This window comes from Crocodylus porosus, unplaced genomic scaffold (assembly GCF_001723895.1).
Source record: "Crocodylus porosus isolate Cpor-Errol unplaced genomic scaffold, CroPor_comp1, whole genome shotgun sequence".
NCBI lineage: Eukaryota > Metazoa > Chordata > Crocodylia > Crocodylidae > Crocodylus > Crocodylus porosus.
Window position 1 is genome coordinate 62,054,486 of NW_017728943.1, and position 14,448 is coordinate 62,068,933.

Genomic DNA, 14,448 nt, shown 5'->3' on the forward strand with positions numbered 1-14,448 from the left:
GCTACCCGAGCCTTGCGGGGACGGACCGGGCGGAAACCTGCCCCGCAACGCCGCTCCGCCCCCACCATGGCGGCGACTGCAGGCGTTGTGGACTGTCACTGCCACCTAGCGGCGCCCGAGCTGCAGCCGGTGAGCCCCCTCCGCGGGTCCGCACCCCCACCCCCACCGCCACCCGCTGGGCCCCAGCGTTTGGGGGGCTCCTGCTCAAGGCTCCCTTGTCTTTTGCAGGACCTGGAGGACGTGCTGCGAGCAGCCAAGGAGGTCGGTGCCATCACAGGCAGCCCCAGCGCCGCCCCCGTCGGCCCGCCTGCGCCCCTTCCCCTCACACAGACACGGACACCCCCCTCTATACGCACATCACCCGCACTCACACAAACACGCCCCACACGCACATGTGCACACACATATACACACCACCCAGACACACCGTCACCCCACTACATGCACATGGACACACACACAGGCACAAACACAGAGGTATCACCCACACACACAGATATCGCTCTACATGCACATGTACACACATGGACACCCCCCATTATACCCTCCCCCCCCACACAGACACACACAAAGAGGTACCACACACACGGACATCCCCCACATGCACATGTACAGACACATACACATGGACACCCCCCCCACCATACACACCACCCCCTACACACCCACACTCTCCCTCCACACACATACACACCACTGCCCCACACCTTGCCCCCCCCAACACCACCCACACACAGACACCCGCTCCAGGACAGGCTTTTGGTGCAAGTCTGGGGAGGCTGCAGGACCCTGTGCGGATGCCATGATGCACCCATGGAGCAGACCCAGCTGGTGCAGGGGGTAGTGAGCATCCACCCTGCTGCAGCCAGGTCCTGCCTTGGGGAAGTTGTTTCACTGGATCCGGGTTGTTGCTCTGAAATCTTGCCTTCTGCTAGCCTCACTATGGTGGTGTCCAAGCGATGCTGTAGCCTGGAGGGACCAGGAATCATGCAAGGGGCAAGGATTTCTCATGGTGACTGCTGGTCTCAGGCAGAGAGACATAGTGAGAGCCCTGCTAGTCAGAGGTCAAGGAGAAGGCACGGGAGACTTGCACTTTACAGACTAACAGAACTAGATGGATGGATATAGCACAAGCTTTTGTGAGCTGAAACTTACTGCGCTCAGGTGCTCAAGAAAATCTGTCTCATATATATTTGCATATAGCATGCATGCACACACATATAAATATATAGCGTGTGTGTGTGTGCATACGCACATGTGATATAGCGTGCACACACACACCCAAACCTCCGTGTCCCCCCACCCACACATACTTTGGTTAGTCTATAAGCTGCAAATCTACCCTGCCTTCATCTTTTATTGGACCAGCATGTATAAAGTTAGACAAGCTTCTGAATCCAAGACATTTATTTATTTGACTTTTATGCCACTCTCCCTGAAAAGGTTCATACTACTCATAGCTGTATGGGTGTGTTGCAGTACTAGGTTTTCAGTCTTGCTTCTTTATATATCGACACAGATCATCTTAGAAACTACACTGACAACTGAAGTCCTTTATCATAGCAGATAGAGTAGAGGAGGGCAAAATGCAGCCCACCAGACCATTCTATCTGCCTTGTGGAACCCCTAAAAAATTTAGAAAATTAATATTTATCTGCCTCTGGCTGCCTGTCATGTGGTCTCGATGGCTTGCCAAAAGTCAGTAAACAGCACTCCACCTGAAATAATTTCCCACCCCTGAGAGAGTGTGGGCAGCAATTATACCATCTTGCTACTCTTTTCTGTTCCTCAGCCCTGCACTCAGAATCAGTAGAAATGCCCTAGAAATGATAGTGTCCTTCAGCCTCCATGTCTGCAGAGACTGCTGCCAATGAATGCTACTATGTTGCTTTGTCATTTCCCTTTGGAAAGGACTAAGAAAAATTAATGTTATAGAGACCTTCAAAATAGCCATTAGGCAGGAAAAACTCACTGAGTATTGACCTATGTCCTGACCTAGCTCCTTTGAAGCTAATTAAAACCTGATCCAGTTCTCATTAAGAGACAGTGGCCTACAGTTTAAATGTTCCAGTGCCTAATGTATTTAGTCCTTATATATTTTTATTACAAAGCTATGCCAAAAATGTGGGACTTGATTTGTTTTGGAATTTGAAATACCTAACTGCTTGGTCCTTTCAAAATGAAAAATAGAAATAGAATTTTTTGAGAACTATTCAAAATCTGATTATTTTTTTAAACCTCTTGCTTTTGACTGTTGGCTCTAGATCATTCCGTCCTCTTCCTTCAAATATTTGTATCAGTCGTGCAGGTCCAGTGAATGGTAGCTGGAAACACATAATAGTCAAACCTTTTCTCCAACACCTCTGCTTAAAATCAGATTTTCTATGGGACAGTGAACTTCATATAAACTATCCCTACCTTAATGTTATCATTCAAAAGCTGACAAGTAAAGAACCTGGAGTTTTACCAAGTTAGAAGTTTACACCAGGATTTACAGTTGCTTCTCTGAGCTGTAACAGTTTTATTTCCTGTTATTTCAGGCTAAAGTTTTGGCCCTTGTGGTAGTAGCTGAACATTCAGGAGAATTTGAAAAAATTATGCAGCTTTCAGAAAGGTACAGTTTATGTCAAAGACTCAATTTACCTTGCTGTGATTAAAACAATAGTTACTTTAATATGATGTAACAGAAATTTGATGTTGGTGCTGTGCGATTTAAAACATGGGGTGATATTGTTTTGGCATGGAAAAGAAGACAACACAGGGTTATACTGTGCCTGGGTAACACCCACAGAAGAAGATTAAGGATAGCTCATGGAATAGAGCCAAATCTTACTTAGGTTTTACAGAGTTTGGGTCAGGAGCTCTTATTTCGTGCAATGTATATATACTGCCTAGCACAACACGGTCCTGCTACATGAGGCTGCTAACACTATTACAATGCAAAAAAAAAAAGAATTAATAAATGAGGTGTGACGCTTGTTAAAGGACACTCAGGAGATTGTGCCTTTTTGTGAGCATTGTAAACATATACTGAGCTCACAACACCATTGTAAGACACAGATGGATAAGCTGAGGAATGGAGAAACTGAGTAAGTAATGCACAGTTACATTATTGAATGGGGCAGAAAAGAATAGAATCCAGGAGCCGTGATTCCTACATCTGCATATAACTTGTAGCCAGACTTCTTCTGAGCAAATGGTATGGTGCTAGATATGTTTTCTGACTCTTTCACACACAATAAAATGCAGAACATCCTTTTAAAAGACAGTTATATGCAATATCTAGAATTGCTTAAGGTCGTCTATCCCTATTAGTGTTCAAGTTGTGTAACACCAGGCGGACTATTCAAGAGCGAAAAGGCATTTTAAGACAAGTGCCAGCAGGATGTCTTTGTCTTTGCTTCCCGGCTGAGTTTTTATTTTGATTTCTACAAAAAAGTGTCTCTCTGGAAACCTTCTACCTTTTCATGCCAGGTTCTATCTTGGCATAATACTTTTGTGAATGAACTATAATATGCTTTTCATTTCTATAGCTCTTTTTAAACCGAAGATCTCAAAGATCTTTAAAAAAATACATCACCTATGTGAGGGAGATATTATCTCTATTTTACAGAGAGAGAGAAATTGACACAGAGAAGATGAAGCTAAAATTTCAGAAGAAGATTCTCTGTTCAGTTGCCTCAATGTTCAATTTGAGACATCAGAGGTGTGATTTTTCAGAGGTGCTCAGCACCCACAACATAATTGAAATCATTTTAAACTGTGGGGGAGCAATGCCTCAGAAAACTGTGCACTGTCAAATTGGCTATCCAAAAATTGCATTACCTAAAAGCAAAGAGGATTTTTGAAAATGTGACTATGTTTTGCCCAGGATCAAAGAGCAAATAATATCAGAGGCAAAGTCAGAACCCAGGTACTCTGATTTCCATTTTCCAGTCATTGTCACAAGATGTGCAGCTGCACACATGGATTACTGGTCTGTAATATGATGAGGAATATACAGGAGCTTTAACTCATTGTTAGTCTGATGCCTGTTTTGTGAATATGTTTTTCATTTCTAGGTTTCCAGGGTTTGTTTTCCCATGTCTAGGAGTTCATCCAGTTCAAGGCATTCTTAGCAGGGAGCAGCCAGAAGACCACTGCAGTGTTACTTTAAAGGTGAAATGTGGACAAGTTACATTAGTATGCTAACAAACTGTTGCTGGGACCAGTTCGGACAAGTGGCAATTTAGGGATACTGGGGTCTGACTGATCTAAAATTTAAATCCAGCCTAAACCATACATTGTTTTTTTACATGTTACCATTATACAGAAGCGTTGTTGGTTGTAGCAGACAAGGTTATTTTGATAAATGTGGTATCTTTTATTAGACCAACTGAGTAGTTGGAAAAATTGTTCTTTGCAAGCTTTCGGGCACAAACACCCTTTTTCAGTCATAGGGAAAGTCTGGTGGTGTTTTGTGTGCTCTCCTGGGTGGAATGGAAGCCAATACGCAAAACGCAGGTCTGTGAAAATGCAAATGCATGCAAGTGAGGATCAGAGAGAATGGGGGAGAATAGGTGTGAGACAGGTAGGTTGTGGGGGGGAATGTTGAGCTGGCAGGCAGCCATAAATCCAATATGAGTTGGCAGGTTACCAATGCAGGCAGGTTACCTGTGGTTATTAGATGTTAGGCAGGTTATAATGTGCCATAAATCCATTGTCTATACTTAGTCCATGATTTTTTTTGTATCCAATAGATTTATGAAGTGAAGTTCATGGGCTTGTCTACAAAATGTGTTTTATAAATCCCCTGTGAGGATTAGAACTGATAAATCGGAGAGAGAGTGGTTTTCTTGTGAGAAGTGTGAACCCACAGGTAATTGGGTATTTTTGTCTTTGATAGATTTTCAGCATGCGTTCATTCTGATGCACAGTTGTTGTTCAGTTTCTCCTATGTATTTTCCATCAGAGCATTTAGTTCACTGGATGAGATATATTACATAGCAGGTTTTAGATTTCTTGTCATGGCATGGTCTGGATCCACTTTGTGTGCTTTGGGCCGTAGGAAGTTTGCTTCTGGTGATAAGGTTGGCAAGGTTCAGTGCTTGTTTAAAGGCCTGGGTGGGTGGTTCTGGAAAGACCTCTTTAAGAAGTGGGTCTTCTTCTAGTATGGGTTACAATTGTTTGAGGATTTTCTGTGTGGGTTCCAGGGAAGGGTGGCGTGTCATAAAAAACGGTATGCAATTTGCAGGGATTTTCTTTTTGTACTGTAGCAAGTCTTCACATGGTGTCCGGGTGGCTCTTTCCAAAATACATTCTGTCTCTCTGGAGAAATGTCCTTGTTGGGTGAAGGCTCTTTTGAGAGTTGTGAGGTGATGATCATGGGTGTTCTCCTCAGTGCAAATTCAGTAGTATTGGAGGGTGTGGCTGTATATTACAGATTTCAGGGTATGTTTAGGGTGATTGCTGGTTCTGTGTAGATAAGTATGTTGGTCTATGGGTTTTTTGGATATGGTGGTTTGTATTTTACCATTCTGGATATTGATCATAGTGTCTAAAAATGAAATGTTGGTGCTGGAGATTTTAAGAGCTAGTCTGATGGAGGGGTGATGGTTATTGAATTTGTGATGGAAATCAGTGAGAGACGGCAGATTTTTGGTCCAGATGATGAAGGTGTCATCTATATATTTTAGTTATAGCATTGGTTTGATGTTGCAGTTCTTGAGGAATTCTTCCAGGTGGGCCGTAAAAAGGTTGTCATATTGTAAGGCCATTTTGGTGCCCATAACTGGGCCCATGGTCTGGAGGAAGTATTGGTTATTGAAACTGAAGTTGTTGTGTGTGAGGATGAAGTGTATAAATTCAGTAATATTTAGGTTTGTATTCTGAGTTGTAATCTTGCTCTTGTAGTTATGTAAGGAAGGCTTGGATGCCATCCGGGTGTGGGATGTAAGCTGGTACCATCCATGATGGCTACAAGAATATTGCTGGGAAGGTGGTCTGTGTTTTTAAGTTTTCATAGAAAGTCTGTTGTATCTTGGACACAACTCGGTCTTTGGGTGATGAGAGGTTTTAGGATTGATTCAATGAAACCTAATATTTCCTTAGTTAGGGTTTCATGGTTGGATATTACAGGTCTGCCTGGGTTCCCTTGTTTGTGGATTTTAGGAAGCATGTAAAAAGATTGGGTAGTGCGGGGATCACGTTTTGTAGTTTTACTTGTAGCTCAGATAGAAATGATGTGATTGTCACAGGGATACAGGGTTAGACCAGGGGGAAGCCTTGGGCAGAGGCAGATCCCTTGTCAAAGAAAAAGAAAAAAACCCCCACATACCTGCTGCAGGGGCCTGGGGGAGTGAAGAGGCATGCTGCAGAAAATCGCCCAAGCGGTTTATCAGCTGTGCCCATTTCCAGCTGGGGCTGGGTGATGCAACGAGGAGGTGTCACTTGGTGAAGATAAAAGTCAGCCCGGAAAGTGCGGGAAGGGGGACGCCGAGGGCTGGAGGACTGGTGGGGAGCCACTGGATGGAGAGCATCCTGCCGCTGCAGTCAGCATTGGTGGTGGCTGCAGGAGCTGTAGAGGATCCCCGAGCCAGGGAAGTCTGGCAGGGATTGAAGATGCCGGCAGGGAGGCTGGCAGCAGTGGAGGCAGCAGGAGCTGCAAAGGATCCCTGTGCCGGAGAAGACCAGCGGGGATCGAAGATGCCAGCAGGGAAGCCAGCAGTGGCGGCGGCAGGAACTGTGGGGAAGCCTGGCAGGGATCAAAAGAGCTGACGGGGAGCCGGCGTGGGAGTACTTATAAAAGGCAATGGGGGCTGCGGCCACAGGGCAGAGGTGGATCCTGGAGGGGAAGAAGAAGATGCCAGCTGGGGCGGAGGCGTGGACCCCGACCCTAAGGGTGTGCTTGCTTAGGAGTGGTAGAGGACCAAGGGAGTATGGGATTCTTCCCGTGATTCTCCCTTGTCCGTTTTGCCCTTCCCCATCTCATTGTTCTTGTAGTTGGGGTATCAGTTTTGTTTTTCGCATTGGGTTGCTTCTGAGGCCCGGAGCTTTACATTGGTGAAGGTATTTTGATTGTGTTTCCCTTTTTCGGGCTGTTCTGTTTTAGTTCCCTGTCTAGTTCAGGTTAGCGTAGCCCTCTGTGCCACGCTGGGGTAGCAGTGACCCCGGTTGAAGGCGGGAAAGAGACCACAAGAGAGCGCAAAGAGGAACAGCAACATCTCCCGTAGCTAGCGCTGGGCTTCGGAAGGGACATTTCCAAAGACAGTGAGTCACCAGACCCTCTGGGTCCAGTCAGAGCCCTTAGGTGCCTGTTGGCAAGGAAGGATATGGAGACCAGGAACATATCAACGGGGAATAGCCACTAAAGATCTTGAGGTTTGTCTAGAAGGTTAGCATATCCGGGGTGTAGGGGAGGTTGGAGACCTGGAGACATCTGCCGGGATGCGTGTCCACTTTGGAGTCACCCTCAAAGGGGACCCCCTTCACTGAGAGACCATCCAAAGTCATGGCAGGAGAGTTTGGGGGACACCCCAAAGGTAATCGAGGTACCCTCAGGTCTACATGAGGTTCCCTGGCAAACAAGGTTAGCTGCTCAGGCAAAGGCGGCTCAGGAGAACACCCTTGAGCAAAGACAGGCACATGGTGTTTTGGGTTTTAATGTGAAAAGCAGAGTTGGATCTTCCTCTAGTTTTTCGTAGTAGGTGGTGTCCAGGAGTTGTCTGTTGACTTCTTTTATGTAACCTTCATGGTCAAGAATCACAATAGCTCCTATTTGGTAGTTGTATCTCCCAATGCCTGAAGAAAGGTATTTGTGCCCAAAAGCTTGCAAAGAACAACTTTTCCAACTATTTTGTTGGTCTAATAAAATATATTACATTTACCCAAAGAACCTTGTCTGCCATTATACAGGAAACACTTTGGACCAAATTTTGAATCTCTTATACTGCTTTGGTAGCACTAAGGAAAAATGCTCACTGAAGTAATTTGGCTGTCTGTTTTTCAGTGTTATGGTAAAATGCTCTTGAAATTCTGGCTGAATGATCATGCTCACTCTTTTTGGCTGTAATCAGCAACCTCACTGTTCCTTCATTGGCATGGGAAGGGTAGATTCTGTGTAAGGACAGGTACATATCTGTGTCCATGTCTCACCCATGAAACATGGGTGACTGTTTACCTTTGACGTTCTCAGACTCTAAATATAACTTGTTTTTGCAATGCTAATTACAGGTTCTGCTTATATTAACATGTACCTTTAATAAAGGAGTTAGAACAGAGCCCTGCAGGGTCTGAAAAACCTTCTCCTTCTATCCAGACATATAGTTGCATTATCCATGCCCCCTAGATGAGGGATTCTGCAATTTTGTTGAATGGAATTCTTCTCGTCTTGAGGATTATTTATTTAATGCTTTCTTTTACAGAGCTTGCCTCTTTCTTTTTTTCTTCTTTTTCACAGGACCTTGATGCTGCATTACCACTTATAGAACACTATAAAGATAGCTTGTTGGCAATTGGAGAGGTGAGTACAAGTTCTGTGTTTTGTTTAAATCTTTCTTTTTTGTCGCCTGGATTCTCAGAGTTGTAAGCATGTAGGACTTCATTGATTCTGTGTACATAAGAAGTAACACTAACAAGTATAGCAGCTGAAAAGCCTGACCTGTCACTCTAGGCCTAAACATGTTTCCTTCTGTGCTTGTCCCCAATTCCCTACCCCACTCCTGCATACTTTGTAGTGCTGACATCAGGTATACGGTAAATATATATGTTTACTTCCAAACATGTCATTGCACCCCTTCAAATGCTTAAATTGGAAAAGGATATTAACATTCAAACAGCAGTAAGAGAATACCCAGAAAAAAGCAACAATATTGGGGAAATCAGTGACAGCATTTTCTGTCTTCCCCTCCCTATCATCTTTCCAGTTCCCTCATTTGTTCTTCCCTGATTTTTAGATCGTACGTCTCATTTTTAAAATCTCTGCTTACCCATCTTGGTACTTGAAGCTGCCACTTTCTGTTAAGAATAACTCAAGATACTGAATCAACCACATAAGAAAAGTAAAGTGATAGATCTTAGCAATAAGGGTAAATGGAAAGGTGAAGGCTTTTAAAACTGTCTCATAATAGCTATTTTGATTACAGGGTTGTATTCAACAGTCTGGAGTTGATACTAAATATCTTACTTGCATATAACAGTCATGCCAACTTGTGTTGTGAGCGTGTGAGTTAAGCCAGGTCATACAAATCAGTACTTGACTGGGATATCACCACTGAATATTTAGGAGCTGTGGGAAGAAGTGTCTGTAATTCAGTTGGTGATGTCTTATTTCTGACTCAGTACTGAACTGAAGTATGGTACAAAAACACCATACTGCTGGAGGTATTACTTTAACTCAGACCAAGGCCTTGTGTCTTCAGGTCATTACAGATCCACTGGCAGTTTTCATTACAGGTGTTAACCTAGCCAAAGTCCTGGTTAGCTTCTTGTGCTCTGTTTACTTATATTGTTTCAGCCATTTTGTTGGGTTGGGATTCTCTTTTCACTTTGTAATGTGCCTTTATGTGCTGCAGTGATTTCAGGGTTGTTGTTAACTAGTGCTTGGAAGTTTTTTGTTATTTCTTTCTATGGATTCCTCAGTGTTTTTAAAAAAAAATTACATATGTCAGTTATTTGAGGCTCAGGACGTTCTGTGAGGTAGGCAAGGAATACAGATCCAGGGGTTTAATTTGCGATCATCTTTGAGCAATCCTTTGAGTTAGGCAAAGGGCACAGACAGAAGTGCAGCTCCCCACTGTTTGCAGGAAGTGCCGTGAGTTACAGCGATCCCCCAGATCCAAAAGACATTCACTGTTGGGTTCTGGGGGTTGGGGGATCAAGCAGTGGTTTAGAGCAGCTCTGAGTCTGCAGCCACTCTCCCCTAACCCCTCTGCCCCCCAGGCCTGGCACTGTGTTCAGAATGGGAAGTAGGGGAGAGAGTGGAGGGAGAATGGTCTGGGAGTTGCCCAGCCAGCACTGAGGGTGGGGCAGGTGTATTGGAGCCCCTTGGATTGAAAAGCTGTTTCTTTTATGTAATTTCCTGCAGTTTTGTATGTCGTCAAATCTGCAAAATTTTCTTATTTCTCCTCTTATACGCTGTAGGTTGGACTGGATTTCACTCCTAGATTTGCCAGCACCGATGTACAGAAGGAGGAACAAAGACAAGTCTTGATCAAGCAGATTCAATTAGCAAAAAGACTGGATTTGCCTTTGTAGGTCTCATTTATTTTGGCAGAATACTGTTTCAGAAAAGACCTAAAATCACATTTGTCAGCATTTCTAGTTATTAAGGAGTCCGCAGCATCGCTTAAAATGTAGAGAGATTAGATTTATCAACCTTCCCAATTTTTAAGAAGACAGTTGAATTTTACCTACTTAAAATTCATTGTGAAGCCTCAATTGAATTTATACTCTTCATTACCACCTATCCTCGACTGTATTGCTTTATTTTCATTGCTTGTTTATATTTTCATAAAGTTATATGGGGTCTTTCTTGGTGCCATAAACATTTAAATTACTCTTTTCTTTCTTGCCAAATTGCTGTCAAGTCAGTGAATTTTATGAAAACATATTCCACTTAATTTCCTAATACTGGATTTTTTTTGCCCTCTACAGAAATGTCCATTCACGGTCAGCTGGAAGACCAACTATTAACCTTTTAAAAGAACAAGGTACAATTTTGGATTTATTTCATGCCGTTAACAATTACAGGTGTCTTTATACAAAGTTTGTTTAGCTTTACCATATCTAGCTAAGCATCATGCATCATATATGAGTTTGTGTATGCAAAACCTGGAAGGCATGTTATAGAAATCCTGAAAATTTGGTCTTCACCATACTGTTTTTCTGAATTGCATGATTTACAATTTGTTTAAAGAACTCTTCATTTTACCTTAGTTACTGACAGCTTTCTTGTTCATATTCACCTTTTCTTACATTTATATCTGTGCTCTCAAAGTTAACATTTTGAGAATCTGAAATGCCCTGTTATTTCCTTCCACACTAGAGATTTTAAATACTTTTTGAGTAATAGATAGCAAGTAAGAGATTTGATGCTTCTGGAACCCAATTTGTCTCATATTTACTTGATCCTACAATAAGATGTTCCCCCTCCATTTAACATGGGAATGGGGGGAGCCCCTCATCTTAGAATCATGTAGGAGGGCAGTGGGGAGGCAGGCAGCTGCTGTGGCTCTGGCTCCAGCTCCTACCTAGAGTTGGGGCTGTAGCTGCAGCTGGAGTTGCTGTGTGCCCCCCACCACCTGCCATCTCCCCCCTGCAGCCTCTTCTCCACATTTCTCCTGCCCAGCACAGTCTATGCTCCTCCACCTACACTTCTCCCTCCCCCACTTGCCTTTGCTCTGCATTGGCAGGGTCCACACACGCTTCAGCCTGGGGCCCTGAACATGGTCGCAGCCTAGCTCCATAGCAGCGATGCATGGCCTAAACAGCTTCTGTGTAGGCCAGGCATAGTTAGAATGGGAACAGAGCTAGCATAGAGCAAAGGTAAGGGGGGAACTAGAGAACAGTGGCTGGGAGGAGGCAGGAGTGGGGAAGCAGAGGGGCTGGGTGGAGGGGGGAAAGCAGAGAGGTTGGGGGAGAGGGAAGGGGGAACAGAGAGGCTGGGAAAGAGTTTAGGGAGGAATAGGGAGTAGAGAGGTGGGGGTGGGGTTGGGGAAGAGGGAGCCTGAGGTTTTGGGGAGGGACAGGGGGGAGAGCAGGGGTAGAGGTTGGAGGCAGGGCCTGAAGCTGAGGGAGTGGGGTGACAGGCACAAGCAGGGGGTAAGCTACTTGACCACTCCACCTGCCCCCTAACCCCCACTGCCTGCCCTTGTGCAGCAGTGGGGGAGATAAATTAAAGATGACCCTCCAGTAATTGTACTCATGGAAAATTATAACAGATTTCTAAATTTTCCATGTATAGAATATAATTATTGTGGGGAGGGGGGCTTGTCTTATATTCAGGGTCATCTTAGATTTGAGTAAACAGGAATTATTATTAAACTCTAGAATCTCTTGCTGTGCCTGGGACAAAGATCAAAGGTATCAGTTAAATAGGCATTAATTAATGAATGTACATTAGTAGATACCTGTCTGTTGAGGTACCATATCCTGCATTGGCATGGCAATAGACATGATGGTACAGTAGGTTTGTTTGTCTCTTATCTAGTGCCCTACTCACTTTACTTAATTGGAGCAAGGACTTTCACAGATAAGAAAGTAGAATAATGGCTACTGTTGTTTGTCTCTCTTACATTAGAATTATCGTGCTAGCTTTTGGTAGAAGCTCCTTGGTCCCGTTGCGCTTTCCAGAGACTGCAGTACTATCACAAAAAGAGTTAGAAATGTTTGCATTGTGCTCTCTACTTTTCACCCTCTGGTCCTGCCGGCAGAGAGGTACCTTTCAGATCCAGTCATGTGTTCCAATAGAGATCTTCTGCCTCTGGTATCTTGTTGTATTCCACACCTAAATCCTCCAACTTGTCAGTTTGGTACCACAAGCACCTGCTGTGCTGGAATGACTGTTTGCTCTACAGGAACAGTTCCGACTATTTTTCTTTGTAGCACTGGGACTATGATTTTGTTGGGACTAGGGTGCTCTCACTGGGAGCTGACATCACAGTGCCATCATGAATGTAATTATTTAATTTGTTTGGGTCTATGTAGGTGCTGAAAAGGTGTTGCTCCACGCATTTGATGGAAGGCCATCTGTGGCGATGGAAGGAGTGAAGGCTGGATATTTCTTTTCCATTCCTCCTTGCATTATAAGGAGTGAACAGGTAAAACTAAAATAATAATTCTGTCTCAGGGATTAGGGATTCACAACTTATCACAGTGAGAAAATACTAAATTTGCTACAGTGATTAAAAAAAAAAAGAAAAACAAGAAAACCCATGATAGCTTTTGAAGTCTGAAATATATGAAGAATTACATGTGGATTTGGTAGTGCCACCCATTATTAAGGTTTCTGGATAAGTCTCTTTATAAGGTCCTGTTTCAGTTGCTTATAATTTTGCCAAACTTTAACTATTTGGGCTAAAAATTTCCAATTTCCATTCAGCTTGGTGTCTACTCAGCTAAAGTAGTTGAACTGTTTGGTGGATGAATCTAGGACTGATGTTATTTCTGGCACATTAAAGAATTATTTTATTTAGAAGGTCATGTGTTGGAGCAGGAAACTTCACAGTGGATTGGCCTTTCTGTCAGGGACATGTCTTTGCTGTTCTATTACACTCTAAATTGGCCAAGTTACAAACCTTTGGAAAATCACAGCTAGAGAATTCTTATTTTGTAGCAGCCAAATTGCTGGAAGACTCTGCCTACAGTGAGCTTGCTTCTGCCTAAGGCTAAGCAGGGCTTTCTCTGTAATCATATTCTGGACTTTTGCAAGCTGTTTAGAATCCAGATTTGGGCATCTAAACTAAGACTGGATACAGTATCATTCCTGTGCTTCCAGTGACACTTTTTTTGTGGCCAGGCAGCACAGAGAAAATGAGTTGAGTCTAGTACAGGGGGGACAGGGATTGGCTATTGGCACTGGGGGATGGAAGGGAGAACAAATATTATGTGATTGGACCTGAATACATATGCCCAAGGGGGCCAAATCCAGGCAGTCTTGGTTCTGTTTTTCCCCTAACATTTGTATACTTACCTGACTTCATAGCATGATTGTTTCTTATGTGTTGATTTCTTGTGTCCTTGATTAGTTAGATAATACCCCTGTGTTCCAATATGGATGGGATTCTGCCTTTTCTTGTTGACTTGATTACTCTTGGCTATTTTCCTTAGGTTTAAGTAAATCAGATATTTAATGGGTTTTTCTTTTTGTTTTTTAAGAAGCAAAACCTTGTGAAACAGTTGCCTTTAGAAAATATGTGCTTAGAAACTGACTCTCCCGCTCTGGGCCCTGAAAAACAGGTACATTATTGATTCTTTACTTCTTCATTTCCCAAAAAATGTGGCTTACGAAAGCCAGAAACAGAAGGTGAAATTTGAGCAGAGGCAAGACGGAAACAATATTGTTAGATGATATTTGAAAAAAGGTGACATGCTAATGAAGCAGATAGATCTGGGAAGCCAGCAGTAAAGAGGAATATTGCCAAGGAAAAGCAACTGCAGGATAGGATAGGGAAGAGACTGGTGAATGATGAGCAAAAATAGCAGTTGCCTGTGGGACCTATCCATTGTACAGTTGCAGTGACTTCTTTGCCTCCATTTTCCTGAGTAGGGACCAGATCAACCCCTGCACCGGGCCTTCTTCAGGCCCCAGGGGAGGCGCACCTAGGCCATGGGTCAGGGAGGATCTAGTCAGGGAACTTCTGGAGGGACTGGATGTATTTAAATCAGCTGGTCCGGATGATCTCCACCCCAGAGTGCTGAGGGAATTAGCTGAGGTCATTGAGGGACCCCTGGCACGGCTTTACGAGCACT

At 43.7% G+C, this 14,448-nt stretch overlaps 1 protein-coding gene across 2 annotated transcripts in view; it reads left to right on the plus strand.

Moving 5' to 3' along the window:
- Positions 1-54: 54 nt before the first annotated feature.
- TATDN3 (TatD DNase domain containing 3) overlaps positions 55-14,448 on the plus strand; it is a 21,536-nt gene continuing 7,142 nt past the window's right edge. The window contains exons 1-9 of one of the 2 annotated variants that reach the window (XM_019549452.1): positions 55-129; positions 229-261; positions 2,541-2,614; positions 4,062-4,158; positions 8,438-8,500; positions 10,120-10,229; positions 10,633-10,688; positions 12,685-12,797; positions 13,855-13,935. In XM_019549452.1, coding sequence (XP_019404997.1) covers positions 67-129; positions 229-261; positions 2,541-2,614; positions 4,062-4,158; positions 8,438-8,500; positions 10,120-10,229; positions 10,633-10,688; positions 12,685-12,797; positions 13,855-13,935 — 690 coding nt within the window. In that variant the 5' untranslated portion in view covers positions 55-66. The remainder of the gene's footprint in view (positions 130-228; positions 262-2,540; positions 2,615-4,061; positions 4,159-8,437; positions 8,501-10,119; positions 10,230-10,632; positions 10,689-12,684; positions 12,798-13,854; positions 13,936-14,448) is intronic. The other variant, XM_019549453.1, reaches the window with a different exon arrangement.